Source organism: Myxocyprinus asiaticus, chromosome 34 (assembly GCF_019703515.2).
Source record: "Myxocyprinus asiaticus isolate MX2 ecotype Aquarium Trade chromosome 34, UBuf_Myxa_2, whole genome shotgun sequence".
Classification (NCBI taxonomy): Eukaryota; Metazoa; Chordata; class Actinopteri; order Cypriniformes; family Catostomidae; genus Myxocyprinus; species Myxocyprinus asiaticus.
In genome coordinates, this window is record NC_059377.1 from 16,258,001 (window position 1) to 16,281,641 (window position 23,641).

Here is a 23,641-nt window from a genome sequence, read left to right on the forward strand (position 1 = left end):
AATTTACAAATCACTCTTTTTTGTTGTTTTTATTATTATTTTTCATACTGTCCGGAATTCATACTGGAATTCATAAAAAGTTAATACTTTTTCGGAATTGGGGTTGTACATGAAAACTAGAAAATATATCTTTCATTAATAAAATTATAATTTTATAAAGAGAGCCAAATAAAAATTAAAATTCTCCCAAAAGGGTTGTATATGATGCAGACTTTCTTCCTACATCCAACAGACTACACATACATTAGATATGTATCTAGAAGACAAACTAAAAGTTTGGGTATTATTCTTCTCTCACCAAGCACCCACTTGCTAACGTCTGACTTTCAGCTAATCAGTGTGGCTTACAGCTTGAACGTCACGTAACGTAGGCTAATTAATATTCATAAGCAAAGCTTCCGCCATAGTAGAATTCTAAGATTAATTTCGCAGACTGGACTAATGTTTTTTTCCCAAAACATTTTATTAATGAGCACATAAATAACTGAGTTTTAAAGAGTTTTAAAAAAAGTTTACAATTAGTTAAGATTTACAGTTACATTACAGTATATTTAATCGACATATTTGTACATTGAAATTACTTTTTGTTATAACAGTAAATACATATTTATTTCCCCTTTCTGAGCAAAATATATAGTGCCACTGCCAGGTCAAATTAATAGTATAATAGGAGTCGAGAAATAACTGGTGCGCAATATTTAAAGGGGAGACTGAAGGGAGATCCTGTCCACCCAACAGTGCTTTTTCATCCTCCTCGTTTACGTCTTTGACTCCGCCTCTCCACGGTCCCTGCCTAGTGCTCAATCACGAGCAGCGGACGGAGAGACCACCATTCTCTGCTGTTGTTGTTTATCTGTGCTGCCGGCTGATCTTTTGATATAATGGCCTCCGATGGTATGGATGAACGATCACCGCTGTTGTCAGCACCGAACTCGGGGAATGTCACGCCCACAGCTTCGCCGTACCTGCAGGATCAGAGCCCGAGAGGTAAATGTGAATTGTGAATAACGTAGGAGTGCTGAATCATTTTGGTCGGACAGTAGTGAGCACTGATCTGTAGCAGCCATCAGCCCATTTATGTGATACATTGTCTCAAAACGACATGCAGTAACAGCTCAGATGAGTCGGTCGTGTAAGAAGAACGGGCCTCGATCAACACTGGACATTACGTTGGCATCGCAGCCTAAAGTGATGGGTGCAAAATGTTGCATTCCTGGATACGCTAATTAAATAATGAATTCATTTAACAGCTAATTATTATACAGTGCTTGATAGCTTATTAAACGTGTACTTTAAATTTTAGGTCAACTGATACCCGTTCCGTATAATTTGCGGGGGTATTTCGTTTCGTGGTCAATTTGACATTTAGCTCGCTGTTAGTGATGTGTTGCTTTCATTCGTGAGCTGGTAGTTTGAGACACTGTAGCAGTGCCAGTCATCACGTAGGCCCAGACCACATTATATTGGGACTATCCTGTAAGCATATTACAGATGAATCGTCATAACACTTGTTTGCACATGCATAAGACACACTATTACAAGTACAAACAAACTAGAAAAAGAAGAACATTTTCAATTTCACAAAGTTACCATGAACAATTTTGGTTAGCCAGGAACGTTGATTTCACGGAAATGTTGTTTCAGGTTGTGCAAAAGGTTTCCCTAATGTTCCTTAAAGGTTCCATTAAAGGAATAGTTCACCCAAAAATGGTGAATTTACTCACCCCCATGCCATCTAAGATGTGTATGACTTTCTTTCTTCTGCGGAACACAAACGAAGATTTTTAGAAGAATATTTCAGCTCTGTAGGTCCATACAATGCAAGTGAATGGTGACCAGAACTCCAAAAGCTCCAAAAAGGGGATAAAAGCAGCAAAAAAGTAATCCATAAAACTCTAGTGATTTAATTAATGTCTTCTGAAGCGATCCAGTTGGTTTTGGTTGAGAACAGACCACAATGTAACTCCTTTTCACTGTACATCTTGACAGCAGTCTCCTTGGCGATTATGATTTCAAGCTCGATTACACTTCCTAATAGCGCCATGTAGCGCTCTGTGCATACGTCAAGCACTAGGACGTGTAATTGAGCTTGAAATCTTGATCGTGGCTAGAGACTACAATGACAAGATTTACAGTGAAAAAGGAGTTACATTTTGGTCTGTTCACCCAAAACCAACTGGATCGCTTCAGAAGACATGGATTAAACCATTGGAGTTTTATGGATTACTTTTATGCTGACTTTATTTCCTTTTTGGAGCGTCAAAGGTCTAGGCACAATTCACTTGCATTGTATGGACCTACAGAGCTGAAATATTCTTCTAAAAATCTTCGTTTGTGTTCCGCAGAAGAAAGAAAGTCAAACACATCTTGAATGGCATGAGGGTGAGTAAATGATGAGAGAATTTTCATTTTTGGGTGAACTATTCGTTTAACCTCTGAATTCCTAACTTATCTGCAACTGTACTGCAACATCAAAAATCATCATCAAATCCTTTGTTTGCTTAATTTATGCTTTTCTCACAGTGATTGTGAATGGGCATAACCACTATAGACACTGAGGAGTGCATGTGATGTGCCCCCTTTATTCAAATTAATATGTTAATCAGTATGCACTTTTCGGGCCTGGGTAGCTCAGCGAGTATGACGCTGACTACCACCCCTGGAGTCACAAGTTTGAATTCAGGGCATGCTGAGTGACTCCAGCCAGGTCTCCTAAGCAGCCAAATTGGCCCGGTTGCTAGAGAGGGTAGAGTCAACCTCCTTGTGGTTGCGATTAGTGGTTCTCGCTGTCAATGGGGCGCGTGGTAAATTGTGTGTGGATCGCGGAGAGTAGCATGAACCTCCACATGCTGTGAGTCTCCACGGTGTCATGCACAGCGAACCACGTGATAAGATGCGCGGATTGACAGTCTCAGAAGCGGAGGCAACTGAGACTTGTCCTCTGCCACCCGCATTGAGGTGAGTAACCGCGCCACCATGAGGACCTACTAAGTAGTGGGAATTGGACATTCCAAACTGGGAGAAAATGGGATAAATAAAAAAAAATAAAAAAAATAAAATAAAAATAAAAATGCACTTTTCAATTAACAATTCCAAACTTTTACATATAATTATAAAAAGATACTAGTCTGGAATCGGAATCGGGTCTGATACAGCACTCATGTACTTGTACTCGTTCTCGTAAAAATACTCAGATGCCAAAAACCAATACCATCTGATGTACAAATGTCATTACACATTTTGCCGACACTGTTCATAGCTTTTAGAGCTCCTTGGCTCATACATAGAAAACACCATCATGAGCATAACGTGATCTGTTTGTAGCAGATGACAGCAAGCAGAGCGCTAATTCGATTTGTAGCGTGAGGCACATACAGACTACATATTTATTTAATTAAATAGCAATCTTTTGTGGTTTAATAATCACTTTGAGCCACGTAGAGACCTGCTTTTCCAGAGGTGAGAAGCTACTGTCAGAAATACAGAAACAGAAAGAGCTTCAAAATAAAAGCTGCTGCCAAAATAAAAGCAAAAAGTACGTTTTTAATGGAAAAACGTGAAACGAAATATATCACTACTGTGTAGTTATGTAATATTCACTCTAATACTACAGTAGTATGAATAATAATAATAGATCAATAGTAGGTGTATAATACTCAAGCAATATCACACATCTGTGATGCTCTGTTATGCAGCATTTTATTTGACAAAATATAACTCCAATGTGGTATTTTGTATTGTGCTGTGAGGTTCCGTATAAAAGCACTTAATTTGATTTAAAAAAGAATACAATATTATGTTGAAAATTAATTGTTCTATTTTCATTTGATTAAAGTTTTAATGAATTAATTTATTTAGACACCATTTTGATGATAAAATTGATAAACTGTTGATATGGAATTCAGAAAAAAAAAAAAACAGGTATCAGTGTCAGTGAGTACTGAAAAGAAAGTATCGCTACTCGTACTTGTTCTCAAAAAAAAAAAATGGTATTGGATGGGACATCCTTAGGCTTTAATGATAAATGAGGGTTACAAAAACTGAACAGACAAGTTCACATTTTGAAATACTTTTAAGAAGAGAAGCACAGATGATGGTATTTCCTTTATGAATATAGACTCTGTAAACTGTTTGTCCTAGTGTACTATAGCTTTATGATCTGGCCTAGTATTTCAAACCCCTGGATAAAGTCTGTTTCTTTCGCTCTTTTTGACCGTGAGCATTAACTCACGAGGTGAATGAGAGGGATTAGCTTTGCCTGTTGAGGGAGGAACTGCTGAGCTGGGCTCTAGTCTGTGCACAACATTGCTTAGTGTGCTGAGATTGTTTTTTTTTATTCTGCATTTGCTGTATGAAGCCAAACCTACATTAATTAAAACACCTGTGTGGACTGAACTACATTGTAAGCTCGTGATTTATGAGCTATCCAGTTAGAGATATTGGTGAGAATAGGAAAAAGGATAAGAAACAGCATTGACCTTGTCTGACATTAAATAATTGGGTTTTATTTTAGTGATATGTGATCAGTCCTCTGAGGTAAATACCAGACCAAATAATTGTCTCTGCTCTGGTCATGTCATCTGATTTCCACAGGAATTTTTGAAAATAGACAAATATAAAATAATAGTCCATCAAAACTCTTGAAGGTGTAGGTGCAGACACATATTTTGATATTACAAGCAGTTTAAAAGGTCTACAGTAAAACTTCTGGCACTAAACTAAAGATGATTGGAATAAAAAAGAAAACATTAGTTAACATGAACTTACAATGAACTAAACTTTTACAGCATTTATTAATCTTGGTTAATGTTAATTTCAGTGTATAGTAATACATTTTTAAAATCAAAAGTTGTATATGTTAACATTAGTTAATGCACTATAACTAAACATGAACTAACAATTAAGCTTAGTAAATGCTGTAAAAATATATATTGTTAATTTTTAGTTCATGATACCTAATGCATTAACTAATGTTGACGAATGGAACCATATTGTAGTGTTACCAATTTTTTTATTTTTTTTATTTAACAAATACACATTTTGAATCGTTATTGATATTATTGTGTTTGAAAGCACTCTCTTCTGCGAGTTACCTCACTAGCAAGCTAGATTACCAATTTGTTAATGTTCCTTTGTTGGAGCATGTTTAGCTCTATTTAAATGTAAATAATTAAATATTCATATTTAGCTTTAGATTAGGTTTAAGAGTATATCTCTAGTTCAGATTTAATAATTATTTCACTGTATGCACATAACATTTAAAAAATAGACTGTGAGTCTAGAAGCACAGTCAGCACAGCAAATTATCCGTGATTAAGGATTAAGAGTAAAAACTGGGATAGGCATTATAAATTTACCAATCACAGGGAATGTGTACATGACTTGGACGCTAAGAATAATGCCCTACAAAACGCAGTAACTATGCTTCAGTTCACATGTTCAAGGTATAATGGATGGCCTACAATCCCAGACTATTGTAAATGTATGCTAATGCTAAATCAATACCCGCTACTCTTGGGATGCCCAGCCTCTCTCAGATTTTATACATGATAGTAAGACGGACAGAGTGGGAGTTGCAACAACAGCTGGCTGCAGTCTCCAGGGTTGGGAAAAGGCCTCTCTCATCTTACATGCGGTTCAGGCTGGTGTCAGAGGAACGAGACCTGGACTTTCCACCTGCCCATGGAGAGTTGGCAGATACTATATTAGTTTGTGAGACATAAAGTATATGTCTTAATTCTGTCATGAAGACACCTAGTAAAAAATACATTAATGCATACCAAACATGTGTGAGTCAGCAGTTCAAGCTTATGCTGTATTTAAAGATGGCAACAGCATCCAAAAAGGGTTAAAAATCCATCCTCGCCCTTCTTTGTCAAAGAGATTTGCCTTGAGCTGTCAAAATTAACACGTTAACGCATGCAATTAATTTAAAAAAGTTTAACGCATTAATTTTTCTTAATCACGATTAACCATTTACCATTAATAAAGCATAAACCAGCATAAACACTGGTTTGAAGGGTGGAACCTTTGCGATGTGTCTGCTTGGAGTCTTTACACAGATGTACACACCTCAAACACACAACAGTGATTCAGTGTCAGTGATATCGTGATGGGGAAAGGAGCACTTTGCGTTGTTGAAATGAGAATTGTGATAGAAATCAAGTATTTTTCAGCCTAAGTAAGGCACATTTTAATTACCACAGAAGCACAGCTTAACTATAGTCTTAACTTAACCAGTCTTAACTATCACCAAAACGCAGAATGAGACTTTTTTGTCTGCAAGCGCTTTTCATGTGGAGTTCAAAGCGGCGCTTGACACTGATGCACTGACACGAATCATGCTGGCTGATTAATATCGTAGAGGATGAGAGTTTAGAGATGTAATGCCCATTGCAATGAATATGCAAACTATGTGGGGACTAGTTCTTTCAATTAGTCAAACTCCCACTTAGACTGCCTTGTAAACGTTTAATGTTACTTGAATTGGTGCTATTTTAGTGCATTTCTTGTAGAAGGCTTTGTTTGGAAACTGTTAATAAAGCATTATATTGTTACATATTGTTTTGTTTTCTTTCCTAAGAAGGAAATAAATGCATTTCATCAGGAAAAAGATGTATATTTAAATTTCAGATGAAATACCACAAATTATGTCATTAATCACGATAAAAAAATGTAATCGACTGATAGCATTTATTTATAGTAACCTTTTGTTAAATCTATTGAAAACAAGAAAGAGATGCTTAACTGATTTTTCCTAGCCTTAAAGGTGCATTCATATAATGTCCATAGTCGTCTTGGATTTTTTTTTAAATTTAAAAAATAAAAATAATAAAACCTCCTAAAAAAAGAAACAGCAGTAGTGTAAGCAGTCAACCAGAAAACAGGATTTAAAAGTGTGTAAACAGGTGACATTTCCAGACAACACTAAAAGTATACTGGAGAAAGAAAAAGAGAGCGATGAAAAGCTGAATTTCTTGATGACATTGGTAATGACTTGCAGGTAAGTCAGGTGTGAATGCACTTCCAACATTCTGGTTCAGCAGGATGGTTTCCTGATAAGATAGAATGCAGAGAGGGGCAGTTTACTAAAGCCCTAGGTATACTTTCATTTTGACGTGAATGCTCAGCGTCTATGTACAGTGGAACGGGAGTCTGTCAAAGTATACACCATATAACTGTGCGTGCATATACACAGGCGGTTGGCGCATGCACATTATGGCTGCTATGTGACACCAGACTATCTCTTCAAGAGTTTGGACCCATAACCATGTCTTTATTTTCCTTTAGACTCGAGTTATTCAAATGCAGTGACATATCTCCAGACCTGCTCACACATGCGCTCTTGACTTGCACATCCAGTGTTGTTCTTTTTACCTACATTTCCTGATTTTCTTCATGACAGCAACGGCTCAAAATGTAGCACGTTCAGTGCTCGCGCACTCTGGTGATGACGAGATTTGCGTCACTCGTCCCTCTGACCGAAGTATACTTTGGGCTTAATGCATTACTCAATATAGAGTTACTATGTGGTTATTACATATCTAGTTCGGTCAGAAAAGAGTTTAGAGAAAATAATATTCAAGTGCTCAATCATTCCCACAGTTACAGTTATAAAGTGAGAAGTATGGATTGTGCAATAATAAACACACCCTGCATTATATCATATTGCATCTCTTGATTGCATTGTTTTAGTTTATCTCATGATTACATTGTGTTTAATGTCAAGTTTGTTTGTTTTTTGTCATTTGCAAAGCAAAAGTAAGTAAATTAAATATTCATATAGTGTAGAAAGAAAGAAAGCAGTATTGGGTCAGGAGCACTGCAGTAGAAACTGATCAAATGCAATAAATAATAGGTAAGTGACAGATTTTAAAGGTGCACTCAGTAATTTTTTCCTCATTATAAAAGTTTAACTCCTAAAGACAATTTTGAAATACATACCTGTTGCAGGCTTGTTGACAACATGATCACACGTGAAGTCGGAATGATCTTTCCGATAGTTTCAGTACCCTATCACATCAAATACTGTATATATTACATATATCATCTCTGAGGAGAGTCTACTCCTCCATAGGTCGCAAATACTTGATGTCCAGACTCTGCAGAAGTCATAGCAGCTTTAGTTGTCTATTTTACATTTTTTTATATAGATTTGTAAGTTTAGCATTCATCAATCAAAAGAATGATTAATTCATCTCTTACTTGGTAATATAGCTAATACTAATACAACATTCAGCTCAATGTTTGTTCCATGCGTTAGGCTGGCAAATCACACTTCTGCCGTTGTTTATGCACAAAATTGTAAATTTTCCTATTGCTAAGTAATGTTAATATTTTGCATTTTATTAGGACTTTGTAGTTTAGAATCAGAATCAGAATGAGCTTTAATGCCAAGTATGCTTACACACACAAGGAATTTGTCATGGTGACAGAAGCTTCCAGTGCAAAGAGAATGCAACCATATATACATACATACATACAAACATTTACATTTAAACATATACAGTATACAAATAGTAACATAAAAATAAAAAAATATGACATAACAGATAAATAAAAAGAGAAATATAAAATAGAGCAATGTTGTTCGAATATTTTATATACAGATATACAGTTATGTGCAGGTGATGTATGGAAGAAGAGGAAGGATATGTTAAAAAATATAAACGAAATATAGAAATAAGTGGGAATGGATGGATTGAATGTTGCACATGGTTGTATTGACAAAAAGGAAAGTATTTGAGGGCAATTTTAACTGTTCATGAGAATCTGTTCCTGTGCCTGGCTGTTCTGGTGCTCAGTGCTCTATAGCGCCGGTCAGAGGGAAACAGTTCGAAAAGGAAGTGTGCTGGGTGAATGGGGTCAAGAGTGATTTTACCAGCCCTTTTCATTACTCTGGATGTGTACAGTTCTAGCGGGGTGGGTAAGGGAGTGCCAATAATCCTCTCAGCAGTCCAAACTATCCTGTAAAGTCTTCTGATGTCTTACTTGGTAGCTGAACCAAACCAGACGGTTATAGAAGTGCAGAGGACAGACTCAATGGCTGCTGAGTAGAACTGTATCAGTAGTGCCTGTGGCAGGTTGAACTTCCTCATCTGGTGAAGGAAGTACAACCTCTGCTGGGCCTTTTTCAAAATTGAGCCTATGTGGGTCTCCCACTTAAGATCCTGTGAGATGGTAGTGCCCAGGAACCTGAATGACTCCATTGCTGCCACAGTGCTTTTCAGAACGTGAGCAGAGTTAATGCTGTGGTGTTCCTCCTAAAGTCCACTATCATCTGTACTGTTTTAAGCGTGTTCTGCTCCAGGTAGTTTTTACTGCACCAGATGGCCAGCTGTTCAACCTCCCTTTTGTATGCAAACTAATCGTCATCTTGGATGAGGCTGATGACTGTAGTGTCGTCTGTGGACTTCAGGAGCTTAACAGAGGGGTCCTTGGCAGTGCAGTCGTTTGTGTACAGGGAGAAGAGTAATGGGGAGAGTACACATCCCTGGGGTGCGCCAGTGCTGTTTGTATTTGTGCTGGAGGTGAATTTCCCCATTCTCACTAACTGCTGCCTGTCTGTCACAAAGCTGGTGATCCACTGACAGGTAGAGGCAGGAACAGAGAGCTGGGTTAATTTAGTCCATAGGAGAGCAGGGTTGATGGTGTTAAAAGCCAAACTGAAGTCAACAAATAGTATCCTTGCATAAGTCCCTGGTCAGTCTAGATGTTGAAGCAGTGTTGCCACTAAATGTATTTTGCAGCTGTGCGGTGCCACTGCTGAATTATGAGCACCACTGTTGGGATTTCACATGGTTAATTTAATATTCTTGACCCAACATAACACTTGCCAGCCCCAGTTAGCTGTGTGCTTTGTACACTGCGAAAGAGACTTGGTGATTCCCTACAGAGTTGGGGGATGGTGTCTTGTAGTTTGTAATGTCCTTCAGGCCTCTCCACACTGATGCAGGGTCATTAGCTGAGAACTAACCATCACTTTACGTCCTTACTACAGGTTTAGCTGATTTTAGTTTCTGCCTGTAGATCGGAAGAAGATGAACCAGACAGTGATCAGATAGTCACAAAGCTGCTCTAGGGACAGAGCGATATGCATCCTTTAATGTTGTATAACAGTGATCCAGTGTATTTCTGTCTCTAGTGGGGCATGTAATGTATTTAGGCAGTTCACGTGTGAGATTTGCCTTGTTAAAATCTCCAAGAATAATAATAAGCGAGTCCAGGTGTTGCTCCGTGTCTGTGATCTGATCAGCCAGCTGTTGCAGCGCTGCGCTCACACACGCTTGTGGAGAAATGTAAACACTCATAGGAATAAATGAGGAGAGTAGTAGAAGGTTTGCAGTTTATGAAGAGCGCCTCTAAATTAGGACAGCACATCTTCTTCAGCGTTGTTACATATGTACACCAACATTCATTGATGTAAAAACACGTTCAACCTCCTCTCGTTTTCCCCATTAACTCCACGATGCGATCCGCTCTGAACAGCTGGAAGCCCCGTAGATGTAATGCGCTGTCCAGAATGGCTTCACTCAGCCAGGTTTCCATGAAGCACAATGCAGAAGAATTTGCAAAGTCCTTTGTAAAGAACTTCACAACAGGATGGAAGGAGGATGCAGGGAACCGGATTTCTTCACACACAGATCAGGCTTTAATTGGTAACTTTCTGGGCTTACAGCTTCACAATGAAACTACTTCACAAATACACATCAGCTTCACATTTATATATCACATTTATATTTCAGCTTTACAGCAGGAGTCTTGTTCCCTAACTCTCTCTGCTTCTGTCACTGGTGTAGTCGCTTTTATGCCGCTCTCCCCAAGCTCACTAGAGTTGAAAACAGGTGTTAATCATAATCTGGCTCAGTTGTCTGCGCCCTTACCGTTTCTCTCTCTCCGGGTGGACGCTCGACCACGCCCCCGCTGCTACATCCTTATTTTTGCAGGTGAGAAGTAATTTGTCCATTTTGTTAGGAAGAGAGCGGAGATTTGCTAGATGGATGCTTGGCAGCGCGGTTCGAAAGCCGCGCTGTCGGAGCTTGACCAGTGTGCTGGCTCGCTTCCCACGTTTGCATCTTTTAGCTTAAATAGCACCGCTGCTCCTCCAACTAAAATGTCAAACAGAACGTCCGAATAATCAAAAACCGGTAAAAGATTGTCTGGCATGTGCTGCCGAATAATCAGCAGCTTGTCTCTGGTAAAACTGATCGGAAATAAATTACTAAACACAGGACAAACAAACAAAAACATCAAAATAACTGGAGAGCTCCACACCGAGGTGGCCATCCACGGTGCCATCTTTAAATTAGTTAATGTAGTTCACATAGTTCATGGTAATATTTATAAATTTCATTTTTGATTTTAAACTTATGTACGATAAACAATTGGTACTTTTTTGGGCCACCACTTAATGTCCAATTTAATATCTGGGTCCTTAAAGAAATGTTCTGGGTTCAAAACATATAGTACTTTAACATAGACACTGTTTCAAAACTATAGCCACAAGACATAAACTTTATACATGTTTACATGATTTTAGTGTGATAAAATCTGTCTATAAACATTTACATAGACACTGTTTCAAAAGAATAGCCACAAGACAAACATTATACATGTTTACATGATTTTAGTGTGATAAAATCTGCTATTTACCAGAGTTGAAGCGTTTTGCAGATTACAGGGATTACTGGTGTTGCGTATCCATCATGGATATAACTTTACACAGATGAGGTTAGGAAGCATGTTATCACCCTAAATCATGTTAACAACCTGTATAATGTTTATGTACTTTTGAAACCATTTGTATTTTAATGAACTGGGCCCATTCACTTCTGATGTAAGTGCCTTATTATAACCGTGATTTTTACTTGTTGTTATTTTTTTTTGTGAAATATTGCTCTAAACAACTTCAAGACATTTATGTTTGCTTTTTTCTCTTACAGCCGAATTACCTCCGCCCTACACAGCCATTGCCAGTCCAGATGCAGGGGGAGTGCCTGTCATCAACTGTCGTGTGTGCCAGTCTCTTATAAATCTGGATGGCAAGCTCCATCAGCATGTGGTGAAGTGCACCGTCTGCAACGAAGCAACGGTAAGAGACCTATCTGCAGCTCGTGCTTAGTCATCCACAATTCTCTCTCTTTTCCTCTAGCTCTTTTTCAAGCTATGTACATTCGTTTTTTTTTTGTTTTGCATGAATTCATGTGAACTTTGAAGGGACAAAGTTTGGTTATCCAACCAAACATCAGCCATCAACATCAGATATATAGTTCTCATAGAGATTTTAGTAATTGTGTTGTATGCTCATGGAACTGAATTGTGATGTAATTGGATTGCCTACATGAAAAATACTTTGCATAAACTCTGGCAAGTCGATGAATGGATGCTTAATCTGAGCTGCAATGTCACCTGAAAACATGCTTGTAGCTTTCTGATTATTATAATGGACCATAAATGTGTGTCCCAGAATGTTTAATGTATCATTTTATGTGAACTTGAGCTGCTAAAGCAAAATCAAAGGGCTTCACAAAGCTCTATTTCATAATTGGTCATCTGCATGTGCTGTACATGTTGGCTAACAATAAAATCTCAGCTCGACTGGTTCAAATGTTTCATAAATTCTGGTGCAGACATGACCTCAATAATGGGTATTAGTAACAGTTTGGAGGTGCTTTGTCTAGACTCAAATGAGAGGGCTCTCTGTGTAAAGGACTCAGACCATGTGCAATATTCATGAATTAGTCCAGCCATTAATGCAGCCTTTAACTAGTACCCACAATAATGGAATTATTTCATGCATAAGACATTGCTGATTGAACATGCTTATAGAGCATACTTAAATAAGAGCATGTATTTAAAGGGGGTATGTAAAGAAAGTTGTTAATGCATAATAATGGATTTGGTTCGATTTCATGCTTATTCACTAAATGAAATTTAAAATGATAGGGGAAACTTGCATTATCTTTAAGGAATATTCCAGGTTCAATACAAGTTAAGCTCAGTCAACAGCATTTGTGGCGTAGTGTTGATTACCACAAAAATTTATTTTGACTTGTCCCTCCTTTACTTTAAAAAAAAGCTAAAAAGCTAAAATGAACTTTACACAGAAAACTTTAGTAAGCAGTTTTATCACACTAAAATCATGTTAACATTCATATTGTTTATGTCTTGTGGCTATATTTTTGAAACAGCGAGTATTTTACATTTTACGAATTGGCCCCATTGACTCAATTGTAAGTGCCTCACTGTAACATTGATTTGTCTTTTTTAAAGAAAAGGAGAAACAAGTTGAAATACATTTTTGTGGTAATCAACATTATGCCACAAATGCTGTCGATTGAGCTTAACATGTACTAGCGTCAGCCAATGGAATTGCAAAAAATTGTTAAATAGGGTTCTCTCACACTCTCCTTGTCTTTCATTGGTCAAACAAACAGATAGTCCCAACAGAGCAATGCTTTCATTATGCCACAGTGATTACACTTTTCATGGAAATCAACCTCTGAATGGTATACTTTTAGTTGTCTGTGCTGAGACAGGGGAAAGTATTATAACATTTAAAAGAATTACACACTTCAGCATTAAATATTATTACTCTGTTATGTTGTATCTTGCATGTTGCATATTCAGTTAGTGTGGATCCATCTGAAATATGACGTGTGTCACGACTTGTGGTAGTGATGATGAAAGGAGAGGTGATGGATCTATTTGCAGGCTTTTTAATGAAGACGATATAAAACAATACAGAGTGCCATAAACCAAAACAACAAACTAACGCAAGCATTGCACGGACGAGAACTGACAAACATTGAACAAAACTGGAGGGTATATATACACACACACACAAGAACTAATGAGGGGATTGAAGACAGGTGAGGATGATGTGGAACAGAGTGAGGTGATGAGGGCAGTGCACTGTGGGAAATGGAGTCCAGGGGGAAACTTCAAATAAGAGTCCATGGAGAACATGAGGCAGACAGAATATGACATGTATCTAATTTCTTTATATTTTTTTATTTTTTTATTTTTTTTACAGCCTATAAAAAACCCACCAACGGGAAAGAAGTATGTTAGATGTCCTTGCAACTGCCTGTTAATCTGTAAAGACACATCTAGGAGGATAGGATGCCCCCGGCCCAACTGGTAAGTGGTAAAGGGGCACTTTTGTGGGTAGTTATTTTGTGGACATGTGTTATGGTAGCTGCAACACCATTATATCACAGCAAAAGTGCATTACCATGAATGCTCAAACGAGCTGTGCTGTTTTCATTTTGTACAGCTGACGAATTAGCACTTGATAGTGTTAAAAGATTTCTCTTGCTTTTACAAAGCGATCTAAACTTCTATAGAACACCACCATGTTTCTTTCACCACGCTTTGCTGCCTCAAATGAAATATTTGACATCAAGTTGTGAGCTTGCAGAGTAGAGTTTTATGACTTAACTTTAAAAGATTTAACAAATAATGGGGGGTTTTAGATATTTTTAGGGGGTTTGTAATTTGTTTCAAAAATTGTAGAAAGATTACAATTGACATCATTGTTTTTATTGACCCCCAGCAGACGGATCATAAATCTAAGTCCAGTGATGGTTATCCCAGAGGAGCAGCCCACCCAGCCAGCTCTACCAGTCCAGACTGAGGGCATGCGCGTGGTCTGCGGCCACTGCGGAAACACATTCCTTGTACGGTCTTTATATCAATCGTTATATTAATAACGTTTCTTTCAGGGTGTGCCCCTCCTAAAACTTTTGGTGTCAGTTCATGAAAGCAGAGAAGAACTGTGAACAGAAGAGTTTTTGTAGAACATGTTCTTAGTGTTTCTGTGATGCCCCTGGTGTGTAGGGCAGTGAAGATGAGTCATTCCTGACTGTCTCAGGCCGGGATATTGGTGCTTCCTTTGCTCTCTTCAAGGTCCTAATGCCCCTATCTACCACCCTTTGGGCAGACTGAACCAACTAAAAAACCAATCAGAAATAATGGTAACTCTTTACAGTAAGGTTCCATTAGTTAACATTAGTATATACAATATCATTTTACAACGTTTATTAATCTTTGATGACAATTTATTAAAACACTAATGTTTATTGTTAGTTCATGTAAGTTTATAATGCATTAACTAATGTTAATGTATACAACGGTTAATTTTTAGAATGTATTAGTATATGTTGAAATTGACATTAACCAAGATTGTTAAATGATGTAAAAGTATTGTTCATGTTAACTAAATGGTTAACTAATGTAAAAATACAACATTATTGTAAAGTGTTACTGAGATAATTCAACCTAGTCTCACAGAATGAATGTTAATATAACTACATAGTATATATCTACATAGTATATATATCTACTTTTGCAAACTGAGTTTTACGTGCCACTTTCTACGTTTTGCTGCAGTTTTCTGGTAAAGTTAACACTAAAGGCACTACACCAACTGTGCGTTTTATTAACTTTCATGCAAATCAAGGGTATTAGGGCTATTTAGGAACACTTTTTTCAAAATACTTTTACTCTAACGCATCATTTGAAAAACAATACATTTGAACGTTTGTATTACAGACCCACCTACATTTACACACTTATTCCAACTTGATTAGTTTGTGCTGTAGCTCACCTGATGGTGTTGAACTTTGGACTCAAGACTGAGCCTCGAGCCCAGCCAAGGATGCTCGGAGTGACTGTGAAGTGAAAATACCATATCCGTTAGGTTTAGGCTAAAGTTTTAGGTTAGGGTGGTATGTGTTTTACTCATTAAAACATCCGTCTAATATTCACCTTAAAAACCTTGTCTGATTACAACATCATTTCACTCCCTTTTGGCGCCCCCCGCTGGACATTTCACTTGGAAACTGCAGCCAAACATGTAATGAAGCACGTAATTTTGATTTGCAAAAATGTAAGCATTACACGTGATTCAACTGAACATAACTCTTTGTGGTCTACAGAGGCAAGATGCAGGAACTTCTTATGTCAAACAAAATATGTGCCACTTATGATTTTTGTGTTACTTGTGCAATGTTGTGGTGGAGAAGCCTTTGTCTATTTCAGGAAACAACTGCCTTTTGCCTTTGTACGGCGTTAAATACACTAATTTACATAGTTTTTTCCCTTCTTATACATTTTATTTTCACTGAAATCATCATATACAAAAGATCTTGCTAATTATCTTGAATAATTATCAGTAGCCATTTAAAGTCAACATGAAGTCCTTTTCTAATACAAATTCCTAGTCTTATAGTGAACAATTCATCGGTGGCGGTGCACAACGTTATTAAAAAAAATAATGTTTTGTCATAATCTTTTAGCAAAAAGTAATAATTTTGCTCCACCTCTGAAACAAGGTTTCCTATTCGGCAGATGTCACAGCAGAAATACATCACATTACGGAAAATAAAATGGGTTGCAAGCACCGTTTCATGTTGACTTTAATTTTAAATACCATTCACTGACCTGTGGAATCAGCTTTGGTGTAGTTTAGTAAAATGAATTGCTCTACCATGCTTTGTGTTTGCATGCTGTATAAGAAACTTCCTCTGTTTTCTGTCTGCAGTGGATGGAGCTCCGATTCAATACACTGGCCAAATGCCCACACTGCAAAAAAATGTGAGTTGCAATAATTTTTCATATTCTTCACTTTTTGTATGTCAAAACTGCTGGCTCAAGACAGGGTTGACTGTCCCGAATCAGTCAGGGTTCTTGTCTGTAGAGACTTGAGCCTGTATGGACTTACTCCACTGATGTCATGCCAACAGCTGAACTGTTGTTCCCGGGAGAAATATCATAAATCTAATTATGTAATGTGCATTACTAGCTGTAGGTCAGGCTAGAGTTTTCACTGGGAAGTGAAAATAAATAAACCTTTGCTAGTGGTACCAGTTAGAGAGGGATTGGCAATGTGATGCCAATCTGCCAGTCACCTGAGAGGCCACAGGGCTGTCACAAAGTAAATCATGCTGACATATTGGAACATGAGCACTGCACACACTAGTGATGCTATGACGGAGAGTTATGACAGAGGCAGTAGATGTTGCAACAGAGATGAAGCCTAGTGCCCAGAATCTTCTGAAGTAAATTAGAAGTTTAAAAAATTCACTTGAAAACTGAGCCTTTAAAGAGGCAGAGAAGGAGATAAAAGCAGGAGGAGAGAAAGGCTATATGGTTTGTTGTGATTCCAAAAGAATGTTTCAAAATCCAATCACATGCGAGGCATGTGAAGGGTCAGAGTAAGACTTAATGAGAATCAAACAGGAAAAAGAGAGGACCATGTGACCCAGAGACTCAATCCTTTTGACTGCAAGTGTTTCTTTAACAATGGCCACTTTTGGCCCTGTGGAATTTTAGAAAATATACTTAATGTTCACTCTCTCCATAGTTAAAGGGATAGTTCATTCAAAAATGATAGTTTTCTCATCATTTACTCACTTTCATGCCATCCCAGATGTGTATGACTTTTTCTTCTGCAGAACACAAATTAAGATTTTTAGAAGAATATCTCAGTCTATTCAAGTAAGTGAATGGTGGCCAGAACTTTGAAGCTCTAAAGGCACATAAAGGCAGAATAAAAGTAATCCATAAGACTCCAGTAGTTAAATCCATGTCTTCTGAAGTGATGCAGTCTCTTTGGGTGAGAAACAGATCAGTATTTCAATCCATTTTTACTATAAATCTCCACTTTCACTTTTACCTTCAGAATGTGAAAGTGGAGATTTATAGTAAAAAGGATTGAAATATTGATATGTTTCTCCCCCACACCTATCATATCACTTCTGAAGTCATGGATTTAACCACTGGAGTCTTATGAATTACTTTTATGCTGCCTTTATGTGATTTTTGGAGCTTGAAATGTCTGGTAACAATTCACTTGCATTGTATGGACCTATAGAGCTGAAATATTCTTCTAAAAATCTTTGTGTTCTGCAGAAGAAAGCCATACACATCTGGAATGGCATAAGTGTGAGAGAATGATGGGAGAATTTAAATTTTTGGGTGAACTAGCCCTTTAAATGTTTCCACTAACAGCATCCAGCTGTGTATAAATGTATCACAGGAGAATTCTGTCATTTCTGTCTTTTTTCTGAACTATCGTGAACATTCCCATATCACAAATGATGTATTTATTATGTTTAACCACATTTTGTGGTGGAAATGACATTTTTGGAATGAAATGGCAGACTCCTTTTGTCTTGCTAAATCTATTTTCATGGCTAGCTTTGTGTGTATCCTAAATACACACAATTAAATAATATTTTCACACTTTTGCATGGAAATGATGCGCAAAATTTATGTTCACAAGTAATATTTAAGAAATATGACATGTAATTCCCGACACTGTCATTCCTTTGATAACCAAGTACAATCATTTTGATGAAAATGTATTAATAACAAAACTGTTGGTTGAGATAGATATGATACCATGTAATTTGTTTAAAATATTATATAGATAATTTTTACACAATAAATATTGAACTGGTTCATGACTTGTTCAATGAACTTGTTGTTTAGATTATTCATTTTGTGATGAAGTTTCTTATTTTAAAGGATCATGACATGAAGAATCAAGTTTTCCTTGGTCTTTTGACATACAAGAGGTCATTGTACTATAAAAACATACTTTAAGTTTCAGAACTCAAAACTTCCTCCTCACTGCAAAAAGAGCATTTGTTGAAACCAAGCTACCAAAACAACTCCTCTACATCCTCCACATTGTGATGTCACACTGTGGGAGAAATTTGCATCTGACTGCCTCCACAACAGCACATCAATGCCTGCTTTATCTTTAATCACTTCTGAGTGAGCAGTGAGATGGCAAGGAGAGAGAGCAGGTCAGTCAAGAGCAGACAGCCAATCATAACAGTGGGCGTTTACTGTGAAGTCTTAAAGAAGCAGCAGCACCAAAACCAAGCATTTCTGACAGGGTCAGAATGAGGGTATAATTTAATCATATTTTACAAATATATGACTTTTTCTTTTTTGTGCACAAAACGTTACTAATATTATTAGTGAACATGATGCAACATATTAAAATAATAAAAACAGACATGTCATGAAAAAAAAACATTAAAAAAAAAATGTATACATACAAGATATTTGAAAAGCAGCAAAAATAAATTATGAAAGCATGGTAAAATATTTCCAACACTATGTGACCTTCATATAACAATTTTTTGTTTTTTTTAAAGGGCTCTGTTTTCCCTTTTAGCTATGCTTAACCAAGGGAGATTGGTTTTATCATTTGAGGGGGCTGGTAGCTTCATTTTAGCCTAGCTTGCATGTGTAATACCTGTTAAGTTATTTGCAAATCCATGTAACAAGGCCATTATACTTGTGTAAATAGAGATGGATGCTGCCCAATAGAGCAGTAAATCACAGGCTTTATGTTTGTGATCAGTTTGAAGAGCACTGACATAGCCTTACCAGGTATGCAATCTTTGTTTTCAGATCCTCTGTAGGCAGTGCCCTACCCAGAAGACGCTGCTGTGCCTACATTACAGTAGGAATGATCTGCATTTTCATTGGTGTTGGTTTAACGGTGAGTATTCATCATGGTTATCATAGCTGCGTTTCCATCCAATTATTTTTATGTGCATTTTAACAGTGTGCATAATGCAATGCAATGACATCCTATTGTCAGAAAATAATTTTGGAGCACTAAATTCAACACCTATAACAAGTAGAGGAATATCATATTAGAAAATACAATACAAATATTAAAAAATTATCTGGGTTGAATGCAAGTAAAATTGCATACTAGCCTTGTCTATGCAATTTCCAATTTTTCAACTGCTGTCATGACTATTTTAAAGTCAGTAAATCCTGTTACTTTCCCATGATATGCACAAGGAAACCAGAAAGGGAGTTGCTGTATGTTGGTAACTTATAACCAGAAGTTCCACTGTCTAGAAAAGAAGTTCCATCGCTGAACATATGAATTAAACTTTACAGCTTAAAATGCACAGAATAATTAATGTAATTAGTTTAGCAAAAAAATGAAGAATGCTTTGCCCCTGTTATAGGGATAAGTCACCCAAAAATGAAAATTCTCTCATCATTTACTCACCCTCATGCTATCCTTTCTTTCTTCTGCTGAACACAAAGATTTTTAGAAGAATATTTCAGCTCTGTAGGTCCTCACAATGCTGTTCCAAAAGTGAATGGTGGCCAGAACTTTGAAGGTCCAAAAAGCACATAAAGGTAGCATAAATGAAATCCATAAAAGTCCAGTGGTTAAATCCATATCTTCAGAAGTGATATGATAGGTGTGGGTGAGTCCCACTATAAGTCTTTCACTATAAATTCTCCTTCCTGCTCAGTTGGTGGTGATATGCACGAAGAATGCAAATTACCAAAAACAAAAGAAGAATATGAATGTAAAAGTGGAGATTGATAGTAAAAAAAAAAAAAAAAAAAAAATTACTTAACTATTGATCTTTTTCTCACTCACACCTATCATAACGCTTCTAAAGAAATATATTTAACCTCTGGAGTCTTATGGATCATTTTTATGCTGCCTTTTAAGTGCTTTTTGGAGCTTCAAAGTTCTGGTGCCATTCACTTGCATTGTGAGGATAGTTCACCCAAAAATGAAAATTCTGTCAATACTTGAACACCAATTCCATTCCAAAATAATGATTTTTTATTTTATTTATTTATTTATTTTTCTGTGGGAAAAAAGAAAAATCTGCAAAAATCTTCACGTCTTTTTGCCATATAATGAAAACAGATAGTGACTCCTGGCTGTCAAGCTCTATAAAGGACAAAAACACAGTGAAAGTCCTGAAAAAGTTTTCTGAATCCATGAAAGTGACAAGTCACTGTTCACTTTTATTATATGACATAAAGACATTAGATTGTGTGTGTTCCACAAAAGAAAGGAAGTCATACTGGTTAGGATCAACATGAGGGGAATAAATAATGGCGAAATGGGTGAGACTTTTTTTTTTAAACTTTAACTTAATTTAACTTTAATTATAACTTTTTTTTTTTCTTTTTTTTTATAAATAAAAAGTTACATTTTAAGTCTATTTTAGGACCATTAACTTAAATTTAACTTCAACCTAATTTTCCCCTTAACTGTTCTCACCAGATCTTTTGTGTGTTTCCTCACAGGTGGGCACTCAGGACTTTGCCAGGCGCTATCATGCTACTTATGTGTCCTGGGCCTTTGCATATCTCCTTGGTCTTATCTGTCTGGTACGGGCCTGCTACTGGGGAGCTATTAAAGTCAGCTATCCAGAGAACACCTTTGCATAGACAAAGATTTGTCCATCCTTCAATGAGTCCATTTAGTATTTGATTTATCCTGATTTTAACAAGCTAACAGCTGGATGCCCACTCCTCTTACAAGAGCTAGAATTTACTTCAAGAATTAGTTATTGATTGGCTCTGATACTTCTCTAACTGATTTGAACTTTATGATGACTAGGGAAAATAAAGTGAAACAAGTGATTCTAAAATTAGATTTAATAATAATAATAATTTTAATAATCCATTGTTCTTTTTGGTACACCTCTTGGATTTTGTCTTGGAGTTGTCATGGTGGGTGGACATATTTTAAGTACTACATTTTGTTACTAACTTGACCAAAAGAGATGATCTTTTACGAACAGTTTGCCCATTGCACTACGATTTTATGCAAATATTCTGTTCTGTTGCTGCTAGTTTCCACAGCTGTAATGAGATGAGAGATGTTATGTCTTAAGAAAGCCTGCCATCAACAATGGTGGCACTGTCTGTCATATGAAATGTTCAGATATATTTAACTCTTCTTACAATCCTGTGCCAACATTTTTGTTTCAGTGTCTGTTAGGGGAGGTCCCTCAGATGAAATTTAGCAGTATTTTAAAATCCATTTTGGCTGCTCAAACTCACTGTGAGCAATAATCAAAAGTTTCTGTGGCTTTAAAAATAAGTAAAAAAGTAAGCATGTACAGGGTCACTGTTCCTCTTAATGACATTTAAAGGAAAAGTTCGTGAAGGAAAATTCAATCATTTCAAATCTGTCATTCCAAACTCAAATTACTTTCTTTCTTCCATGGAACACAAAAGGAGATGTTTAGTAGAATGTTCACGCTGCTCTTTTCCATATAACAGCAGTGAATAGTGACCAGGGGGTAACAAGCTCCAAAAAGGACAAAAAGCACCATAACATTACCAGAACAGTAGTCCATAAGACGTGCACATTATATTCCAAGTCTTCTGAAGCCCTATGATAGCTGTATGTGAGGAATAGAATGAAGTGTTTCACATTTCACTGAAAAGTGAAACCCATGATCAACATTCACTTTCATTGTATGTAAAAAAAAAATAAAAAAAAATTGCTTAAACATTCTGCTGAACGTGGCCTACAGAAGAAAGAAAGTGATACAGGTTTGGAACGACATAATGTTGATGAGAGAATTTTCCTTTTTTTTTTTCTTTTTTTTTTTTTTTGGTGAATTATCCTTTAACACATGATGAATGGACATTAATTACATGTGCATGATTTTACTTGGATTCTTTTGTACTCAGAAACAGTGTTTTATTCGTCTGTTCCTGAAAGGGCACAGTGGAAGTGTTACTCCATTTGTGTCTAGTGCTTCTTCCTGTGTGTAGAATGTAAAAGCCCCACTGCTACCTGCCTAATTCCAAAACTCAGTAAAAACCTTGCTAGTATTGCTGTAGCTTATACATTTACAGTAGTTCTGTATTTTGTCAAGACAATTGGAAATAAACTTGTTCTGAATGTGACAAGCCAGTAAACTCTTTGTACATAGGCAACTCAGCACACAAAGTCTGTAGTTCAAGTTGTAATATGGCTTGGTTCTTTTTCAAACAATAATTTCTCAATAAAACTGAAAATTATTCCTAACCCTTTGACGGCCAGATGCTTCATGCTTTCTTGACTTGAATCAGAATTTTAATGAATATCTTGTGTTTTGTATATCTAGTGAAAATACTTCCTTTGTACATTTTTCTAATTTAATACAATTTCTTTCAATACAAATTGTATTATCAGCATAACAATTTGAGTACAAATGTAGTACTTGGGATGTCCCCCTTTTGCTTTAACGACAACATGGATACAAGCTGTCATGGACTCCACAATTTTGTGCAAAACCTTATGATCCATGTTATCGAGCATGATTTGAGAATGTTTCACACTAGAATGATCCTGTGTGCTTCAATGGAAGCAAGGAAATCTGACCTTTTGTACAAAGATGTTAACATGCATCAGTTTGAAAAATTGCATACATTTGATTAGTGATATAGAAATAATGCAGATTCTTAAACACAGTATTTCTTCTTCATTTTAAATCATAATGTTCTTTGTTTTTCAAAATCCAGGTTTACTGTTGATTTTGAATTAGATTGTCAATATGGTCTAAGAATTTGGACCCCACTCTCACAATAGCCTCCTTATATCTTTTCATTTGGTACAAAGTGTCATTTGATTTGAACCAATTAGCAGTTTGCTTTGTACCAAGTGCCATCATTAGTATTTTTGAGGAGAGAATTATTGTCTCCACTGTCACACAGGCATGTTAATTAAAGATGCTGGACCTTATATAAATGTCACAGTAAAGCATGCTGATGACATAATACAGTGAGAGCCCACCAGCAAACTGTCTCTCAAAGGTCAGGCTATCTTTTTATCTCATAATTATGA

At 36.7% G+C, this 23,641-nt stretch overlaps 1 protein-coding gene across 1 annotated transcript; it reads left to right on the top strand.

Annotated features, from left to right (window-relative positions):
* Window positions 1–779: 779 nt before the first annotated feature.
* LOC127425180 (type 2 phosphatidylinositol 4,5-bisphosphate 4-phosphatase) lies at window positions 780–22,877 on the top strand. Its single transcript, XM_051670883.1, has 7 exons — window positions 780–987; window positions 11,943–12,091; window positions 14,036–14,142; window positions 14,558–14,681; window positions 16,547–16,599; window positions 19,435–19,525; window positions 21,103–22,877. The coding sequence occupies exons 1-7, from the start codon at window positions 882–884 to the stop codon at window positions 21,244–21,246; spliced, it is 774 nt and encodes a 257-aa protein (XP_051526843.1). The 5' UTR covers window positions 780–881; the 3' UTR covers window positions 21,247–22,877.
* The last annotated feature ends 764 nt before the right edge of the window (window positions 22,878–23,641 follow it).